General features: G+C 43.6%; 1 protein-coding gene across 2 annotated transcripts in view; it reads left to right on the top strand.

The window, feature by feature from the left end:
* LOC124588421 (lysosomal alpha-mannosidase-like) overlaps positions 1-22,363 on the top strand; it is a 230,879-nt gene that overhangs the window by 66,940 nt on the left and 141,576 nt on the right. For both annotated transcript variants that reach the window (XM_047131612.1, XM_047131509.1), the window contains exon 5: positions 20,374-20,579. In XM_047131612.1, the coding sequence (XP_046987568.1) occupies positions 20,374-20,579 (206 nt within the window). The remainder of the gene's footprint in view (positions 1-20,373; positions 20,580-22,363) is intronic.

Here is a 22,363-nt window from a genome sequence, read left to right as displayed (position 1 = left end):
TGCCAAACAGAAACCTTTATTTGCAGATGATACCAGTATTTTGATTACAAGTTCAGACCAAAAAGAGCTTCAATTAACTACAGATGCATCATTGCTGGAGCTAACACACAGGTTTGAAAAAAATAAGCTTGTAATTAACACTGGGAAAATGATGGCCATGAACTTTCATATATCCCACTATAAACAACAAAATGAACACACATTGAAAATAAACAACAAAAGTTCCTAGGAATATATCTGCAGAGTGAACTCAAGTGGAATACACACATTAAAGCTCTTACAACCAAGCTATCATCAATCTGTTACATGCTATGGATACTAAGCACACGCTGTAATAGAGAAATAGTAATACAGATATATTACACACATTTCCAGTCAGCAATCTGATATGGAATAATAATTTGGGGAATGCACCTTATAGTCAATCTGTTTTCAAAACCCAGAAATGAGCTATCAGAATCATCTGCAACATAAAGAGGTTCATGTGGCTCTCTTTTTCCTAATCTAAAGATACTGAACCTCCCATGCCTATATATATTTCAAACAATAGTCTTTGTAAGAGAATATTTAAGAACCTCCAATGCCTATCAGCTGAACAGCTTTGTGCACAATTACACAACAAGAAATGGCAATAACATTCATGTCTCAGATGATAGAACCTCAGCCTACCAGAAGAGTGTCCTTCATAGAGGCACACAATTATATAACCACCTTCCTAACAATATCAAGTTGGTAAAGCATGACAGTTGTTCAAAAAAAAGCTGAAGTCATTTCTGATGGACCACAGTTTCTACTCTGTAAATGAATACCTCTCAGAATGAAACAGAATTTTATAATGTTAAATTAATAAACAATTTATGTCAATTATTTGTTTATTCAAGTGTACTAGTTGTACATATAATGTTGTATTAATGTAGATATTTGTAGTCCACAGCACTGTATATATCTAAAAACAAAGATTCTCTAACTTACCAAACGAAAGTGTTGGTATGTTGATAGGAGAAAATAAAAAACACACAAACACACACACAACAATTTATGTCAATTACTTGTTTATTCAAGTGTACTAGTTGTACATGTAATGTTGTATTAATGATATGGTTATAATAGAGGGAAACATTCCACGTAGGAAAAATATATATCTACAAACAAAGATGATGTGACTTACCAAATGAAAGTGCTGGCAGGTCGACAGACACACAAACAAACACAAACATACACACAAAATTCAAGCTTTCGCAACAAACATACACACAAAATTCAAGCTTTCGCAACAAACTGTTGCCTCATCAGGAAAGAGGGAAGGAGAGGGAAAGACTAAAGGATGTCTGCTTGTGTCTGTATATGTGTGGATGGATATGTGTGTGTGTGCGAGTGTATGCCTGTCCTTTTTTCCCCCTAAGGTAAGTCTTTCCGCTCCCGGGATTGGAATGACTCCTTACCCTCTCCCTTAAAACCCACATCCTTTTGTCTTTCCCTCTCCTTCCCTCTTTCCTGATGAGGCAACAGTTTGTTGCGAAAGCTTGAATTTTGTGTGTATGTTTGTGTTTGTTTGTCTGTCTGTTGACCTGCCAGCACTTTCATTTGGTAAGTCACATCGTCTTTGTTTTTAGATATATAATGTTGTATTAATGTAGATAATTGTAGTCCACAGCATTGTATATATCTAAAAACAAAGATGCTGTACCTTACCAAACGAAAGCATTGGTATGTTGAAATGAGACAATAAAAAACACACAAACACACACACAAATTTCAAGCTATCGCAAAACAAGGTTGCTTCATCAGGAAAGAGGAAAGGAGGGGGGAAGGCGAAAGGATGTGGGTTTTAAGAGAGAGGGTAAGTAGTCATTCCAATCCCGGGAATGGACAGGTATACACTCGCACACACACATATCCATCCGCACATACACACAGAAGAACCCCAAAAGTGCCCCACTTGTGACAGGATACTTTCCGGGACTGGATCAGACTCTGAATGTGGCTCTCCAGCAGGGATACGACTTCCTCAAATCCTGCCCTGAAATGAGATCCATCCTTCATGAAATCCTCCCCACTCCACCAAGAGTGTCTTTCCACCATCCACCTAACCTTTGTAACCTCTTAGTTCATCCCTATGAAATCCCCAAACCACCTTCCCTACCCTCTGGCTCCTACCCATGTAACTACCCCCGGTGTAAAACCTGTCCCATGCACCCTCCCACTACCACCTACGCCAGTCCTGCAACCCGGAAGTTGTACACGATCAAAGGCAGAGCCACGTGTGAAAGCACCCACATGATTTACCAACTGACCTGCCTACACTGTGAAGCTTTCTATGTGGGAATGACCAGCAACAAACTGTACATTCGCATGAATGGACACAGGCAGACAGTGTTTGTTGGTAATGGGGATCACCCTGAGGCTAAACATGCCCTTTTGCACGGCCAGCACATCTTGGCACAGTGCTACACCATCAGGGTTATCTGGATACTTCCCACTAACACCAACCTGTCAGAACTCCGGAGACGGGAACTTGCCCTTCAGTATATCCTCTCTTCTCGTTATCCGCCAGGCCTCAATCTCCGCTAATTTCAATTTGCCGCCGCTCATACCTCACCTGTCATTCTACAACATCTTGCCTCTGTACTTCCGCCTTGACTGACATCTCTGCCCAAACTCTTTGCCTTTACATATGTCTGCTTGTGTCTGTGTATGTGTGGATGGATATGTGTGTGTGTGTGTGTGTGTGTGTGTGTGTGTGCCAGTGTATACCTGTCCTTTTTTTCCCCGAAGGTAAGTCTTTCCGCTCCCGGGATTGGAATGACTCCTTACCCACTCCCTTAAAACCCACATCCTTTCGTCTTTCCCTCTCCTTCCCTCTTTCCTGATGAAGCAACCATTTTTTGTGAAAGCTTGAATTTTGTGTGTATGTTTGTGTTTGTTTGTGTGTCTATTGACCTGCCAGCACTTTTGTTTGGTAAGTCACATCATCTTTGTTTTTAGATATATTTTTCACTCTATTATATTCATATCATTAATCTGAACCCAACAATTACGTTTGTTAGTGTCACTGTTGCATTTCAAAATCTTTCCTGTCATCTTATTTTCTCTTTCTATTTTTGTAAGTAGTTTCACTTTGTATTCACTTTCTCCTCTTTACCGAATCTACCATACAATTTTATCCCGCCTATATATACTCAAAAATAACGTAACCCACTTCCAAACTATAACAAAAAATTTTTTTTTTCCGCTTTCAACACTACCGCTGCTATAAAATCCACCATTTCCAGTTCACAAACAGTTCCTTTCAGCCATTAAACAGCCATTTCGGCTAGTTCTAATAACTTTCGCTTTTTCTCCATTTCCGTTTTTCCCACATCACTGACTTTTTAGCCGCTTCCCACAGGTTTTAACGTCATTATTTCTTCGTCAGACAATTGTTAGCCTCATTTTCACAATCTGCCACCACAGAACCACTCCTTTTAATACATTTACATGCAGTTTTTTCGAAATTTTCCCGAATTGCTCCACCCTTTAACGTGTTTTGGTGGCAACACAACCACCTAACCTTTTTGCACATCGTTGTCTACCAACCCAAGTTCACCACAGGATCTACATAGCCCAGCTATAACCAACACTTTTTCGCCTTTTTTCACACCAGATCTCCAGTTGCTTTCTAGTTCACCTTTATCTCTCCCCATATAGTTTTATTTTCATTTTCATTTCAGCCTCATGTTACACTTTCCACCTTCTAATACCATGTCACCCTCACAACATCCCCACAACGACCCCATTAAGTTTTATTTACATTCCCTCCGCAAACATGCCTTCGCCCTAGCCAGATTACACTCCCATATTTTATTTTCTCAGGCTTGTCTGACATTTGGCATTACCCCCAAAGGCCTCACACTTAAAGTTCCCATCTCTGGCTGCAACCCTTCTTTCCATCAGTCCCTATACCAGTTCCAAACTGAACAATCCGTTGCCCTCACCCACCTAATCCTTCACCTACACATCATCTCAGCCAATGAACACACCCGTCGACTCCTATCCTTAATAAAAGTCCTCAATCTTTCCTCTCCCACATCCACACTGGCTGTTCAGAGCATCCTCCTACAGGTCAACCGCAAATTAGAACAGCATGCCACCCTCCACCTCAAAAAACTATCCAATCTCCTGGTTTCCCACCTCCGGAAAGGCAACTCACTCACCCCTCACAACCTTTCCAGCAAACCTCAACCTTCTCTCATTGCACACAGACCCAGTCTCTCCCATCTACTCAATCTCCCACTTCCAGGTCCACTCCCCCCAAAACCTCAAAATTCCAAACAACACAATCCGGAACCACAACACCCTACTTCAGTATTTGACCTTTCCTTCAAACCTCTCTCCCAAACTGAAACCTCTGTCCTATCCAAAGGCCTCACCTTCAGCCCTACTCCCAGATTCAACCAAACAGGCCTTGTCAAAGAATTACTGTCCTATACCCATACTCTCAGCTGGAAATATCACTTTGCCACGAAGAAAAATGATCCTAATCCTACTCCTAATGATCCAACTCCCCAAGACACTATCCAAATTGAACCCTGCCTGTAACAGTTCCGTCCTCCGTCACAGCGGGTCCCACCTCCTCTTCCTCAAAATCACCCTCTCCAAACCTTCCAGGAATTTCTGACTTCCAGCCTTGCCTCCCAATCCTTCTTAATAAACCTTATTCCTACTCCCAACATCACCACTGCTGAAGCCCAGGCTATCCGTGATCTGAAGGCTGACCGTTCCATCATCATTCTTCCGGCGGACAAGGGTTCCACGACAGTGGTACTTGATCGTTGGGAGTATGTGGCTGAGGGACTGCGTCAGCTTTCAGACAACACTACATACAAAGTTTGCCTAGGTAATCCCATTCCTGGTGTCCAGGCGGAGCTTCAAGGAATGCTCAGAACCTTAGGCCCCCTACAAAATCTTTCACCTGACTCCATCAACCTCCTGACCCCACCAACTCCCCGCACCCCTACCTTCTATCTTCTTCCTAAAATTCACAAACCCAATCATCCCGGCCACCACATTGTAGCTGATTACCAAGCCCCCACAGAATGTATCTCTGCCTACATAGATCAACACCTCCAACCCATTATATGCAGTCTCCCATCCTTCACAAAAGACACCAATCACTTTCTCAAACGCATGGAATCCTTACCCAGTCTATTACCCCTGGAAACCATCCTTGTAACCATTGATGCCACTTCCTTATACACAAATATTCCACACGTCCAGGGCCTCGCTGCGATGGAGCACTTCCTTTCCCGCCAATCACCTGCCACCCTACCCAAAACCTTTTTCCTCATTACCTTAGCCAGCTTCATCCTGACCCACAATTTCTTCACTTTTGAAGGCCAGGCATACCAACAATTAAAGGGAACAGCCATGGGTACCAGGATGGCCCCCTCGTATGCCAACTTATTCATGGGTCGCTTAGAGGAAGCCTTCTTGGTTACCCAGGCCATCCAACCCAAAGTTTGGTACAGATTTATTGATGACATCTTCATGATCTGGACTCACAGTGAAGAAGAACTCCAGAATTTCCTCTCCAACCTCAACTCCTTTGGTTGCATCAGATTCACCTGGTCCTACTCCAAATCCCATGCCACATTCCTTGACGTTGACCTCCACCTGTCAAATGACCAGCTTCACACGTCCGTCCACATCAAACCCACCAACAAGCAACAGTACCTCCATTATGACAGCTGCCATCCATTCCACATCAAACGGTCCCTTCCCTACAGCCTAGGTCTTTGTGGCAAACAAATCTGCTCCAGTCCGGAATCGCTGAACCATTACACCAACAACCTGATAGCAGCTTTCGCATCCCGCAACTACCCTCCCGACCTGGTACAGAAGCAAATAACCAGAGCCACTTCCTCATCTCCTCAAACCCAGAACCTCCCACAGAAGAACCACAAAAGTGCCCCACTTGTGACAGGATACTTTCCGGGACTGGATCAGACTCTGAATGTGGCTCTCCAGCAGGGATACGACTTCCTCAAATCCTGCCCTGAAATGAGATCCATCCTTCATGAAATCCTCCCCACTCTACCAAGAGTGTCTTTCCGCCATCCACCAAACCTTTGTAACCTCTTAGTTCATCCCTATGAAATCCCCAAACCACCTTCCCTACCCTCTGGCTCCTACCCTTGTAACCGCCCCCGGTGTAAAACCTGTCCCATGCACCCTCCCACCACCACCTACTCCAGTCCTGCACCCGGAAGTTGTACACTATCAAAAGCAGAGCCACGTGTGAAAGCACCCACGTGATATACCATCTGAACTGCCTACACTGTGAAGATTTCTATGTGGGAATGACCAGCAACAAACTGTACATTCGCATGAATGGACACAGGCAGACAGTGTTTGTTGGTAATGAGGATCACCCTGTGGCTAAACATGCCTTGGTGCACAGCCAGTACATCTTGGCACAGTGTTACACCGTCCAGGTTATCTGGATACTTCCCACTAACACCAACCTGTCAGAACTCCGGAGATGGAACTTGCCCTTCAGTATATCCTCTCTTCTCGTTATCCGCCAGGCCTCAATCTCTGCTAATTTCAATTTGCCACCGATCATACCTCACCTGTCATTCTACAACATCTTGCCTCTGTACTTTCGCCTCGACTGATATCTCTGACCAAACTCTTTGCCTTTGAATATGTCTGCTTGTGTCTGTATATGTTCGGACGGATATGTATGTGAGTGTGTGTGCGAGTGTATACCTGCCCTTTTTTCCCCCTAAGGTAAGTCTTTCTGCTCCCGGGATTGGAATGACTCCTTACCCTCTCCCTTAAAACACACATCCTTTCGTCTTTCCCTCTCCTTCCCTCTTTCCTGATGAAACAACCACTGGTTGCGAAAACTTGTGTGCATGTTTGTGTTTGTTTGTGTGTCTATCAACATGCCAACGCTTTCGTTTGGAAAGTTACATCATTTAAGATCATGTGACTTACCAATCAAAAGTGCTGGAAGGTTGATAGACACACAAACAAACACAAACATACACACAAAATTCAAGCTTGCGCAACCAACGGTTGCTTCATCAGGAAAGAGGGAAGGAGAGAGAAAGACGAAAGGCTGTGGGTTTTAAGAGAGAGGGTAAAGAGTCATTCCAATCCCAGGAGCAGAGGGACTTACCTTAAGGGGAAAAAAGGACAGGTATACACTCGCACACACACACACACACACACACACACACACACACACACACATATCCATCTGAACATACACAGACACAAGCAGACATTTGTAAAGCAAAGTGTTTGGGCAGAGATGTCAGTGGAGGCGGAAGTACAGATGCAAAGATGTTGTTTAAAGACAGGTGAGGTACAAGGGGCGGCAACTTGAAATTAGCGGAGGTTGTGGCCTGGCGGATAACGAGAAGAGAGGATATACTGAAGGGCAAGTTCCCATCTCTGGAGTTCTGACAGGTTGGTGTTAGTGGGAAGTATCCAGATGACCCGGACGGTGTAACACTGTGCCAAGATGTGCTGGCCGTGCACCAAGGCATGTTTAGACACAGGGTGATCCTCATTACCAACAAACACTGTCTGCCAGTGTCCATTCATGCAAATGGACAGTTTGTTGCTGGTCATTCCCACATAGAAAGCTTCACAGTGTAGGCAGGTCAGTTGGTAAATTACGTGGGTGCTTTCACACGTGGCTCTGCCTTTGATCGTGTACACTTTCCGGCTTACAGGACTGGAGTAGGTGGTGTTGGGAGGGTGCATGGGACAGGTTTTACACCGAGGGCAGTTACAAGGGTAGGAGCCAGAAGGTAGGTAAGGTGGTTTGGGGATATCATAGGGATGAACTAAGAGGTTACAAAAGTTAGGTGGATGGCAGAAAGACACTCTTGATGGAGTGGGGAGGATTTCATGAAGGATGGATCTCATTTCACGGCAGGATTTGAGGAAGTCGTATCCCTGCTGGAGAGCCACATTCAGAGTCTGATCCAGTTCCAGAAAGTATCCTCACAAGTGGTGCACTTTTGTGGTTCTTCTGTGGGAGTTTCTGGGTTTGAGGAGATGAGGAAGTGGCTCTGGTTATTTGCTTCTGTACCAGGTCGGGACGGTTGTTGCAGGATGCGAAAGCTGTTTTCAGGCTGTTGGTGTAATGGCTCAGGGATTCCGGACTGGAGCAGATTCGTTTGCCATGAAGACCTAGGCTGTAGGGAAGGGACTGTTTGATGTGGAATGGGTGGCAGCTGTCATAACGGAGGTACTGTTGCTTGTTGGTGGGTTTGATGTGGACGGACGTGTGAACCTGGCCATTGGACAGATGGAGGTTAGTGTCAAGGAAAGTGGCAAGGGATTTGGAGTAGCACCGGGTGAATCTGATGGAAGCAAAGGAGTTGAGGTTGGAGAGGAAATTCTGGAGTTCTTCTTCACCGTGAGTCCAGATCATGAAGATGTCATCAATAAATCTGGACCAAACTTTGGGTTGGCAGGCCTGGGTGTCCAAGAAGGCTTCCTCTAAGTGACCCCTGAATAGGTTGGCGTACGAGGGGGCCATCCTGGTACCCATGGCTGTTCCCTTTAGTTGTTGGTATGCCTGGCCTTCGAAAGTGAAGAAGCTGTGGGTCAGGATGAAGCTGGCTAAGGTAATGAGGAAATAGGTTTTAGGTGGGGTGGCAGGTGATTGGCGTGAAAGGAAGTGCTCCATCACAGCGAGGCTCTTGACGTGCGGAATATTTGTGTATAAGGAAGTGGCATCAATGGTTACAAGGATGGTTTCCGGGGGTAACAGATTGGGTAAGGATTCCAGGTGTTTGAGAAAGTGGTTGGTGTTTTTGATGAAGGATGGGAGACTGCATGTAATGGGTTGAAGGTGTTGATCTATGTAGGCAGAGATACATTCTGTGGGGGCTTGGTAACCAGCTACAATGGGGCGGCCGGGGTGATTGGCTTTATGAATGTTAGGAAGAAGGTAGAAGGTAGGGGTGCGGGGTGTCGTTGGGGTCAGAAGGTTGATGGAGTCATTTGAAAGGTTTTGTAGGGGGCCTAAGGTTCTGAGAATTCCTTGAAGCTCTGCCTGGACATCAGGAGTGGGATTACCTAGGCAAACTTTGTATGTGGTGTTGTCTGAAAGCTGACGCAGTCCCTCAGGAATTTCTGACTTCCAGCATTGCCTCTCAATCCTTCTTAAAAAACCTTATTCCTACTCCCAACATCACCACTGCTGAAGCCCAGGCTATCCGTGATCTGAAGGCTGACCGTTCCATCATCATTCTTCCGGCGGACAAGGGTTCCACGACAGTGGTACTTGATCGTCGGGAGTATGTGGCTGAGGGACTGCGTCAGCTTTCGGACAACACCACATACAAAGTTTGCCAAGGTAATCCCATTCCTGATGTCCAGGCAGAGCTTCAAGGAATCCTCAGAACCTTAGGCCCCCTACAAAACCTTTCACCTGACTCCATCAACCTCCTGACCCCACCGACTCCCCGCACCCCTAACTTCTACCTTCTTCCTAAAATTCACAAACCCAATCATCCCGGCTGCCCCATTGTAGCTGGTTACCAAGCCCTCACAGAATGTATCTCTGCCTACGTAGATCAACACCTTCAACCCATTACATGCAGTCTCCCATCCTTCATCAAAGACACCAACCACTTTCTCAAACGCCTCGAATCCTTACCCAATCTGTTAACCCCGGAAACCATCCTTGTAACCATTGATGCCACTTCCTTATACACAAATATTCCACACATCCAGGTCCTCGCTGCGATGGAGCACTTCCTTTCACACCGATCAGCTGCCACCCTACCTAAAACCTCTTTCCTCATTACCTTAGCCAGCTTCATCCTGACCCACAATTTCTTCACTTTTGAAGGCCAGGCATACCAACAATTAAAGGGAACAGCCATGGGTACCAGGATCGCCGCCTCATACGCCAACCTACTCATGGGTTGCTTAGAGGAAGCCTTCTTGGTCACCCAGGCCTGCCAACCCAAAGTTTGGTACAGATTTATTGATGACATCTTCATGATCTGGGCTCACAGTGAAGAAGAACTCCAGAATTTCCTCTCCAACCTCAACTCCTTTGGTTCCATCAGATTCACTTGGTCCTACTCCAAATCCCATGCCATATTCCTTGACGTTGACCTCCATCTGTCCAATGGCCAGCTTCACATGTCCGTCTACATCAAACCCACCAACAAGCAACAGTACCTCCATTATGACAGCTGCCACCAATTCCACATCAAACAGTCCCTTCCCTACAGCCTAGGTCTTCATGGCAAACGAATCTGCTCCAGTCTGGTATCCCTGAACCATTACACCAACAACCTGATAACAGCTTTCGCATCCCGCAACTACCCTCCCGACCTGGTACAGATGCAAATAACCAGAGCCACTTACTCATCCCCTCAAACCCAGAACCTGCCACAGAAGAACCACAAAAGTGCACCACTTGTGACAGGATACTTTCCGGGACTGGATCAGACTCTGAATGTGGCTCTCCAGCAGGGATACGACTTCCTCAAATCCTGCCCTGAAATGAGATCCATCCTTCATGAAATCCTCCCCACTCTACCAAGAGTGTCTTTCCGCCATCCACCAAACCTTTGTAACCTCTTAGTTCATCCCTATGAAATCCCCAAACCACCTTCCCTACCCTCTGGCTCCTACCCTTGTAACCGCCCCCGGTGTAAAACCTGTCCCATGCACCCTCCCACCACCACCTACTCCAGCCCTATAACTCGGAAGGTGTACACGATCAAAGGCAGAACCACGTGTGAAAGCACCCACGTGATCTACCAACTGACCTGCCTACACTGTGATGCATTCTATGTGGGAATGACCAGCAACAAACTGTCCATTTGCATGAATGGACACAGGCAGACAGTGTTTGTTGGTAATGAGGATCACCCTGTGGCTAAACATGCCTTGGTGCACGGCCAGCACATCTTGGCACAGTGTTACACCGTCCGGGTAACCTGGATACTTCCCACTAACACCAACCTGTCAGAACTCCAGAGATGGGAACTTGCCCTTCAGTATATCCTCTCTTCTTGTTATCCGCCAGGCCTCAATCTCCGCTAATTTCAATTTGCTGCCGCTCATACCTCACCTGTCATTCAACAACATCTTTGCATCTGTACTTCCACCTCGACTGACATCTCTGCCCAAGCTCTTTGCCTTTACAAATGTATAAATGAACCACTGTAAAATGGGAGTGTCGTTTGGTGAAACCGACCCAAACATCCTCCTCACTGGTGAACCCGAGTTGTAATGTATTCCGTTTTCACCGTTTTACTGTGTCTGCGGCCTCCACGTCGGTTATTTTCACGTGTATTACATCAACACAACATTCGAACAATGACTTCGGCCCAACACCTAATGCCAGATTTTGTGATCGACATGCATCATGTTGCAGGTGATGTACACCTGCCAGGACTGCAACAAGATGCCTCTCACTCGACATTTACGCTGATTGCGCCGGACGTTTTTGAGCCTGCAACAATAAGTGACGCTATAAAACGCTTTTGGTCCCTCCACATGAGCCCTCCCTCATCGACTGTGCAGTTACCTCTTATGGATCTCTGTGCAGTGTGGGACCAATGCCGATTTCTGCAAATGCTTCGTTGGACAACCTACCACCACCAGGACAACGATTTGCTACAATCCATGGTGTACCATGTGGATACCTGCCACATGGCTGGAACTGCTTCATTCACAGGTCTACCTCCTCAGCATCTGACCACACCCACGCCTGCCTCGGTTCAGCATCAGCACATGCCTTCCTACTTCAATACCTCGGACTGCAACAGGAACAATAACTTGTTATCTGTGCCTGACCTCCACCTCCATCCCACTGCTATGCCACAGTGTTTTGTGCCATGACATTCACCTTATCCGCACACCATTTTGAGTGGAGTGACTACGAACAGTGAACATTCGCACATTCCGTCCTACGTTTGACATCATTTTCCACACTGTGCTTCTGGACAGCCAACACCCCCGCAGCCTCCCTGCAACCGAGGTTGCCCTGGCTCTGATCAAATGTCGAGTTTTCCACGAACTAAAACTTCGAACTTTCTCTCACCTGTCGTCCATGCACCGGCTCCAGTCGAGCTTCCACTCCTGTTCCTGGCACATCTCGGTGCCTCATCTCCATTGGTCTTCTGCACTGCGTCAATCCAAACACACCCGCAACGTGTTGAGCTTCCGCAACCGCAATCGACACATTACGGTGTCTCACCTGCGTCGGCCTTCCGCGTCACGACGGATCGCGCTCAACCACAACGTGCCACCTTCACGCTACCACCTGAACAGCCATCATTGCCACATCCCCTGGTGGCACACTCTCCTGGAATACTACAGTAACAACAGCTCAATTCAGGCAGTGCCCCGATGAACTCAACTCAACCTGTTCTACCGAACATTCTACAATGCTTACAAACGCTGCCGCCATTTAATCCTTACAGAGCAACAACCTGCTTCAAAATTGTGGACAAAATGTTCGACCATTACAAACTCGAAGAGGCCAACCAGGTTTCTGTGCCTCATCACCCACCTGCACGACCAGGAGGACTTGATTGCTGACCTGGTCGATGCCTGGGACTCATCTAGCCGGTACACTCTAGCCAAAGAGACTGTTCTATGTCGGCTTGCACACTCAACGGAGGCAGCAATATGGCAAGTGCTCCGTGTCGAGCAACTAGGCAACGACAAACGTTCCCAGCTCTGGAGGTGGCTACGTGCCCTGGTCATCGCCGATCTATTCTCAGACACTGCTCTCCTCTCCATCTGGTCAGATAAACTATCTCCTCACATCCGCTTTGCTCTGGCTCAAAGGCCTCCTGAACCTGTCGAGCAAAGAATGACGATTGCTGACAAGCTACACGATGCATCACTGCTGTATTCCGCCAGCCACTGACTACCTGACAAGTCTCAGGTTCAGGCTCCTCGTCCCATGGCCAGACGCGGTCAGGGCCGTAATGTGGCAACTGTTCCACTCGTCCCGGGAAGCAGTAAACAAGCAACTGTGATGTCACCAGCTCCAACACAGTCATGGCCCCTCCTGCAACCGAACATGCTGCGGCCATCGAACCTCAGCCACCGCCTCTGGCAACGAACTTTCTGCAGGAAATGCGACCGCACTACCCATACAGTTTGGTGAGGCGGCACGGAACTGCAGACCACCCTGCTACTTCCCAAACGCCAGTCGCAGGTAGGTTCGGTTGCTGCCTCCTGCGCACAACATGACAGGCACCCCCCAACCCTCCCACCCCTCCCCCCAGTGCTCCATTCTGTCCGGAAACGACCAGATAATTGCGGACGACTTTACATTAAAGACATTTCGTCGGGACACCTTTTCCTAGTGGACACAGGGGCTGATGTTTCGCTGCTGCCTACATCCTTAGCACTGTCAAACATCCACCCTCACCATACTTCACTGCAAGCCGTGAATTCCACTACACTATGATGCTCAGGTTCAACCTCACACGTCGTCTCACTCTCTGCAAACTGCAAACTCGAGTGGAGTTTTTTAATGTGCGAAATCGATGAACCTATACTAGGCATTAACTTCTTGCGACCCCACAAACTTTCACCAGACCTAGTGTGAAACACCGTGTTTGATCATCCGTCCAAGACTCACTTCCCCTGTGCTCCATCGAGCAACCCACCCCGTGACACATCAGTCTGGGCTCATTTCATCCGTACATGCTCGTCTCTGTCGATGACGTTACATGAAACGACACATAAGTGCCTTGTTGAGCTCGAGCACGTAATCGCCTGTGCAAGGAAAACCTCAAGCTCTCCCTCAGGCTCCACGAAACACAGCTCTAGCTCTCTGATGCAGCAAAGGAATTACAGACACTACAGCAAGGACAAAGCAAGGTCAGTAAGTGCACCGAATCTGCTTGCAATCCCAGCAATAGAGCTTCCATGTGTTTACATCTCGCTACCCCTCGCAACTGTGCTATCAAGGCTGCCATAACGTGTACTGACAGTTCTGCATGGCAGCGTTTGACACTCGGCCAGACACAAGTGTGCATGCACGATGAGCATCATGTGTTCCCAAACTGACAGCTCCTACCCCACCCCTCACGGACAGCACCTCAAACTATGCAACTTCAGCTCCTGCACACTGCTGTGCGAACGCCACTGACAACAGAAACAATGCACTTGCGCAAAGAGTTTTGCCTGCGACCGTGCTGCCACAGGTCGCACCTTCGGACAATGGACTCACTAACAGCTCACGAACTCTACCGAGCTCACCCGATCACGGTGCCACTGCTTCGGGTTGGCGGCCATCTTGTCGCGTTGGCTCCTAGGTTACTTTGGTGCCTCAGCTCCCGTCAGATCCGCTGAATGGCTCCGAACCCCACGACCATGCCTCGCCTGCCCTGCCCACCTCACATTGTAAACAAACCACCTCCCATGCCACCGGCAACATTTCTGTCATCACCAATAGCACGGTTCACAAACTTCACCTCACACCAGGCCGCCCGATCTCCAGTAAACCACGTCGACTTTGTCCCGAGTGCAGATTTCTGAAGTTCTAGCTCTGGTGTCATTGAACCCTCTGCCACTAGCTGGTGTACGTCCATTCATATGACACCCAAGAAAGACTGGTCCTGTCGCATGTGCGGGGACTACCATCGACTAAACGCACAAACAATTATGGACACCTACCCCATACCCAACACTGCCGACTTTACCAGTTCCCTCACAGGTGCGACCATGTTCTCTGTCATTGATTGCAAACGGACCTACCACCAGATCCCCATGGCTCCTGAAGACATCGAGAAGACAGCAATCACCACCCCAATCAGGTTATTTAAGTTTCGATTCATGCCCTTCAGTCTGAAAAATGCAACCCAGACCTGGCAACGCTTCATCAGCGAAGTGCTATTCGACCTAAAATTATGCCTTGCATATCTTGATGTCGAACTAAGCTAAACATTATCTTTGTGCAGTTCTGCCATCCAGTTCTGTCTAAGCCTTGTTTGTGTAAAGAGATGAATAAATGAACCACTGTAAAATGGGAATGTTGTTTGGTGAAACCGACCCGAACATCCTCCTCAGACCTTTCCTGCAACTGATAAACGGTCCATTTTAACATGGGTAATGTTTCACGAAGCAAATACCATCCGCACTGGCGGAATGTTACGTGATACCACATACTTATACATTTGTGACTATTACAGCACCATCTATCACAAAGCGAACAAAGTGGTCCAACTAAAACATTCATATTTATTTAAATACTACATGAATATGTGATAAAAAATAGGGGTTCCTATTTTAAAAAACGCATTTGTTATCCTTTTGACCTATGGCAGCACCATCTAGTGGGCCAACCATAGTGCCATCTGGTATCCCCCTTCAAGCTAGACGAATTTCATTCTTTGTAGTTTTTTTTGTCTGATGCTTATTCCGTGAGATATTTGGCTCGGTCACTATCAATGGACCACTCTGTAGAAAATACTGTAACAACTTAGGTTAAAGACTGACGAGTCACCAATGTTCTCAATCGAATGATTGCATAAAAACATATTATGTGACAATAAAGTATCTTATCTTATCCCACATGCTTCCTCAAAATTTATCAAAAATTGTGTTTACTCCGTGTACTAATCTCATTACTCCTGAAATTATGTAACCTTTTACATGCACATGTTTACTAGTTACTCAGGGCATTCAACATAATTTGATATACTAATATAATAGAGGGAAACATTCCACGTGGGAAAAATATATCTAAAAACAAAGATGATGTGACTTACCAAACGAAAGCGCTGGCATGTTGATAGAACACAAACAATCATGAACATATGCACAAAATTCAAGCATTTGCAACCAACAGTTGCTTCATCAGAAAAGAGGGAAGGAGAGGGAAAGACGAAAGGATGTGGGTTTTAAGGGAGAGGGTAAGGAGTCATTCCAATCCTGGGAGCGGAAAGACTTACCTTAGGGGGAAACAAGGACAGGTATACACTTGCACACACATACATATCCATCCGCACATACACAGACACAATGATGAAGCAACTGTTGGTTGTGAAAGCTTGAATTTTGTGCGTATGTTTGTGTTTGTTTGTGTGTCTATCAACATGCTAGCGCTTTCGTTTGGTAAGTCGCATCATCTTTGTTTTTAGATATAATTTGATATACTTTTACATATTGTAAAATTACATTACCTTACCACTTTGAAATAATTGAGAAACTTTTTTATTTTATTTTATTTTTTTACTAAAATCAGAAAAACATCCTCCCATATTACTTTTGTACTCATAAAAATAATCAGATAAGTATTAACTCTCTGAATTTTACAAAGTCAGTGTTTTATAGGTTTTATGTTTCTGTTTACTGCCCAAAATGAATGTTCACCAATGTTTCCGACAACCGAGAGGGTTTCAGTTTAACCTGTCACCTCTACTGTCATTAACTCTCACATGTGCGGGGGACTGCTTATTATTAGTCCACTGTCCACCTCTATTCTCCAAATTCCTATCACCGTTCCTGTTCCCAGAATTTCTCTTCTCATTTTTATGAGAATAGAAATTTTAGGAACAGAAATGATGATAGGAATAGGAATTGATGGTCCCTATGGTTTGGTCCTACATACTGATAATTTCTGAAATTATTTGGATTCTTGCCATTCCTCCCCAACATGTTGTTGTTATGTTCTTAGTTAAAACTGTCATTGCTATTAATATTTCTATTATGATTGTGGTTACTCCAGTTTGGCCTCCTGAAATCAGTACTATGTTGGCCAAGCCTGTTATATGCCCTGTCCAACTTTTCTACATATTTTAGGAACTGGTCTACGGAATCATCTGGCCCATAAGCTAACCCCATTTGAATTCTTTCTGGTAGCCTTCTCTTAAGTGCATGTATTTGAGTTACTTCACCAAAAGGTTGGTCTGAGTGTGCAAGTTTCATGATCTGGTCTTTGCAAAACTCTTTCATACCCCCTCTCTGCTTCCAGTTATCAGACCATTTAAAAAGTCACTCTTTATCTTTGCCTGTTCAGTGTCAGACCAAAACTTCTTCAAGGAACACTTTTCAAGTTCATCCATGGATAAATTGCTACAGTCGAGTCGGTTGGGCCATGGCAAGGCTTCCCCTTCTATTGATCTTTTAATGAACTTAATTTTTAATTCATCACTCATACCAGGGGGAAAGCTATCACAGAAATGTTGTATAAAATCAACTCGATGAAAATGTTTGTCACCAGGGAAGTGGCATAGTAGGATAGCTTGGGTGTCCTACATTACAGACTGTTTTTAGATAAGCCCCATTTTGTAACTGTTGTCCTTGTTTTTTGATAATAGTGACATCACTATGTAAGTCTAACACATTTGAGTCCGTTATCTCGGCTATCTTCTGAACTTTTTCATCTACATCTGAGGCAACACTGTCTATTTTTTGATGTAGCTTATTTATAAAGGTTGCGGCTTTTTTACTAGTGTCTCCAACAGCATATTTACATCTAACTTTAACATTTCACATTCACATTTAACAGCACCTATCTCACATCTGAGATCCTTGTCCACTTCCCCTATTTTTGTCTCTAAAAATTGTATTTTGGACTCTGAAGCCTCTACTCACCCCTCTACTTTTTTCACATGTTCATCTGTAGCTTTCACTTGAGAAAACACACCAATTAAGACTTTTTTAACATTAGAAATTTGTGCATTAAGCTCTGCTCTAATGAGATTACATTCTGAAACTATTGACATTTCAAGTTTTTTTACAAATTTTTTCCATTGATGACAGATTTTTTTCAAGTTTTTCACTATTTTTTTCTGTTGAGTACATTAATGCTGTAAACATGTCTTGTACATTCAACTGTTTGCATTTTTCACCCAGCGTTGTTTCACTTACATGCAACTGTACTTGTTTCTCATGGTCTGGACTCAAATCTAACATGCTACTGTTAAAAAATCCTGAGTCTGCACTGATTTCATTTAACTGTTTAGATTGACTGTTATCTAATACATCCTGGAACATCACTGGTTAAAGCTGGTAGGTTTGGCATATTTATTTCATTGTTCTGATCACAATCCATTTTTTGTAAATTTGTTCATAAATTATCAATGCAAGAAAAAACTGGTCAAAATGTTCACACAACACTGCACTGAAAAAATACAAAAATATATGTTTTAATTGGTATGGTACTTAACTTATTATTGTTCTGGATTGGGTAGGTAGTGTCAACTTTGGTAATAGCTCTTCAACCTTTTACAACCATGTATGTCCATAGTGTTGCATCATTCCAAAACTCCTCCACATGTAGTATGTAAAATTGTATTTGGTTTAAAATCATTTCACCTTGCAACATAATTCTATACTTTTTGGGCACCTGAAACGTAAACTCTGTCAAAAATCCAAATGTACAAGTATTCTGGTCACAATGGCACTACTTTAATGACCTCCTTTGTTACGTACAATTGGAAGACCATTAATTGTAATAAATGTTTATGGAGATAAAATATTGTTGGCCAGCTCTAGTGATAGTTTTAACAAAAAAAATACTCATCTTGTTTTTTAATGATCCCCTTTAATCTGTTGTTTGAATTTCTTCTGTCTGCAAACCAGGTTCTCTTTTAGGTCTGGAAAACCCTGTAGGTTGACATTTTGCTTGAAATAACATAGACGAAAAACAGATTCACACATAATTTTCATATTAATAGTTCTAGATACTTTGCTACCATAAATTTACAATGTTCACTCAGTGAAATACATTCCATTTGAATGCAGCTTGAGAAAACTTTACAGTTCTCCTTCGTTCCTTCCCGTCACACACATGCAAGACAACTGCACTCAGTTAACACAGGTCCAATGTACATCAGTAAATATATAGTCATACTAAGATCGAAACATAGAAAATTAAATCAAAAATAATTTACAAAAAATGACATTTACTCAACAGCACAACAGAACAAATTATGATAACATGTATTCACATAAACAAAAAATATAGATCTTTTTGTAGTATAGTAATTTTATGAATCCCCCCGCCCCCCTAATATTTTGCTCATTTGACAAAGGTGGACTAATCTTAACCTAAAATAAGCTTGTCAGGTAGTTTTAAATGATATGTTGTAGATTTCAGCCCTAAGACTGGTTTGATGCAGCTCTCCACAAGAGCATAATGTGTGCAGGCTCCTTTGACTCTGCATTAGCTGTTGCAGCCTCCATCCCTTTGAACCTGCTTCCTGTGCTCAAGCATTGGTCTCCCTCTACAATTTTTTCCTTGCATGCCTTCTTCCAATATCAACTTGATGATTCCTTGATGCTCCAGGATGTGTCCCATCAACCAATCTCGTCTTTTGATCATTATTTGTTCAGTCTACTCATCTAATTTTCAGAATTCTTCTGCTGCACCACATTAACTGAAAAGCTTCTATTCTGTTTTTGTCTCAACTGTTTATGTCCATGTTTCACTTCAGTACAAGGCTACTCTCCATACAGATATCTTAAGACTTCCTAAAAATTAAAGTTATCTTTGATGTTAACAAATTTCTCTTTATTAGAAATTCTTTTCTAACTAAGAACTACTCATGCATTGATTTTGTGTTGATAACCCTCCAATAACCTGACTAGAAGTCCAGTGCTTCCAGCCACCGCCCTTAACTAATTCCCACCACATCTAGTTTCAATCTATCCAGCCCTCTTTTTCAATTTGCTACACTATCTGTACAGTACGTGTAACCAGTTGACTGCTAATTTTATTTCTCCTGTTGACAACATCCCCCTAAGTAGTCCCTTTCTGGATATTCAAGTGGGGGACTATTTTACCCCTGTAATATTTTACTTAAAAGGCTGCTATCATCATTAAGCCATACAGTAGAGCTACACAGTTTTGGGAAACATAAATGCTGTAGTTTGTCCTTGCTTTCAACCATTTATAATACCAACATCAGAGAGCCATGTTGGATAATGTTACAAGGAGAGATTGGTAAGTCACCATGCTGTCGCCTCTGCAGTTGCTCAAAAGGGTGCTGCCAATTTTCAGGAACCCTATATTTGCGTCATGTCTTTACGGATACCCATCCAATTTGGCTGCACCTATGGTGTGGCTGTCTGTGTAGTAATGACATGCAAGCCATCCCGCCTTGGCAATGTTCAGTGTTCATGAGGGGATAATGAAACAAAAATACTGTGTAACAACATTATCACTAATGAATAAGTCACAGTGTTTAGAATGAAGTGCACCCAGAAAGGATGGATATATTTTATTGTAACACAGCAATAGGAGTGGTTTTTATGTAATCCATGTCATTTATGGGCAACTGTCTCTGATTCATCTATGCCATTCCTCAAGACTTTGCAAACTTGTGTTAACATATTAAGAGGATCTTAATTAATATAACCATTTCTCAGGAAACTGAATGACACATTTGGAGCCTGTGGTCGTCCTCATGTAGGATGGCAGATTGACCCATTTGGACATTCTCGGGAAATGGCATCCCTGTTCAGCCAGTTTGGATATGATGGCTTGTTCTTTGCAAGAGCTGATTACCAAGACCTCAATAATCGCTTTGCTACAAAAACCACACAAATGATTTGGCAAGGGAGTGTTAACTTAGGTAAGTTCATACACCTACATCTTTGCCCGTATTATAGAAATATGCTGTACTGATCACACATGCATTCACTGTATCACACTATTACTGTTCTGTTCATACAAGTGGAGTGAGCATAAATAGTAAGTAAGGATGCTTAATTTATATGTGGACAACACCAATACTTAAGAGGAAGATAAACTGCATTGTATTTGTATTTATTTAGCATCATTGTCACCAAATAATTGGTTAATACTCTTTATAAGAAAGTTTAAAATTAAGCCTTAAATAATTATCACCCAGCTTACTTTCAAAAATGCTGAAAAAAGCAGTGTGCTGAATAATAATCTCACATTTAAATGGAAACAATTTACTTAGCCCATAATAGTTTGGCTCCAGATGGGCTGCAAACACATTTATTGGGTTTGCCACCAGATAATGTTGCACAAGTCCCACAGCATTTCATCAAAACAACTGTTCCATATCTTCAGCTAGTGGTAGGTGCTGTTGTCACTGCTGTAAGATGCGACTGGTGATAATCATGTGATGGCCTCAAAATTTTTGTCAGATCAGGACCAGGAACTATGCATGTTCTAAGATATGCTCACAGTTGGATGGAAGCAGTGCTCAAATTCCACACCTCCTGGTAGCCTTCCACTTATCTTTAGTGGACAATGACAGTGCTGCCAGATGCTCCTGTGGCTAGAAGCTGAACTAACTGTCTGCAGTGTACTGTGCTTGGTCATAAATTTGAGGATTTTGTCTCTCCTGTTTTAATTTAATGGCAACCAATGCTGGATTACAAGCCAAGCTCAGTTGAAAACTGTCATCCCAGTTGATAAGATGTTGCATTGTGAGAATGTGTGTCCTCCTTAAAAACACAATCCCAGAATAATTATTCTCATAAAACATGTGATATCTCATGTTCTGGCAATGTTCCACTACCACTGATTTATCAGGTTTGGCCATATGTGTAGACTGATGGTGTTCAACACAGCATACTTGCACAGTCTAACATGTCTGCCCAATAAAAAATTTCCAACGCTGGCATGGGATCTTGTATACATCACAATTTTCTTGGGCCAAGATCTGTTTGACTAAATATGACAAATTACTCAGTGGACTCTGAAGTGACCATTCAATAGAATAGTCTCCAACTAGTCTAATGTGATATTTGTCTTATCAGTATGTATTAAGAGGGACTTTAAAACATGAAAAATAAATTGTAATCCAGCAGCGATAGCACTGCCTGGCCTGGCCTGACTCTTACTACCATGTGGCAGTGTTGCTGAGTCACTGACGGAGTACTGATTATTCTTTGTGTTTTACTGTCCCCATTAATGCACACTGATAATTTCAATAAACTAATCTGGGACCACTCTATATCATGTACATATAAAATTCCACTTTAAAAATCATTTTGTTTTTAATGGGAAACAAACTCTTGCTTCACATTTATGCCGGGGTCATGGGAAAAATAAAACAAGCAGTATTTGTTTGGACTGAGTCCAGCTACACATTGAAAAATGAAATTGCAAATATTTTCCAAAATACCATAGAAAACATGTGATAACTTTTAGGAGTGACACCTTGGATATGTGAATGATCTCCACTTACCATTCATCAAGCAGAATTGGTACATTTTCTAATTGGTTTTCAAAGAAGCTCTGATTATGGATTCTCCTTAAATTTGGAGAAAACACATTATATTCAATTCTATATGACAGAGTCACAGCAACAAATGATATACTACATGAACAGGAGTCAATAAACAGAGTAGAATGCTTCAGATTTTTAGGTGTACATAT

This window comes from Schistocerca americana, chromosome 1, assembly GCF_021461395.2.
Source record: "Schistocerca americana isolate TAMUIC-IGC-003095 chromosome 1, iqSchAmer2.1, whole genome shotgun sequence".
NCBI classification, from domain to species: domain Eukaryota; kingdom Metazoa; phylum Arthropoda; class Insecta; order Orthoptera; family Acrididae; genus Schistocerca; species Schistocerca americana.
This window is presented reverse-complemented; position numbering and strand designations above follow the sequence as displayed.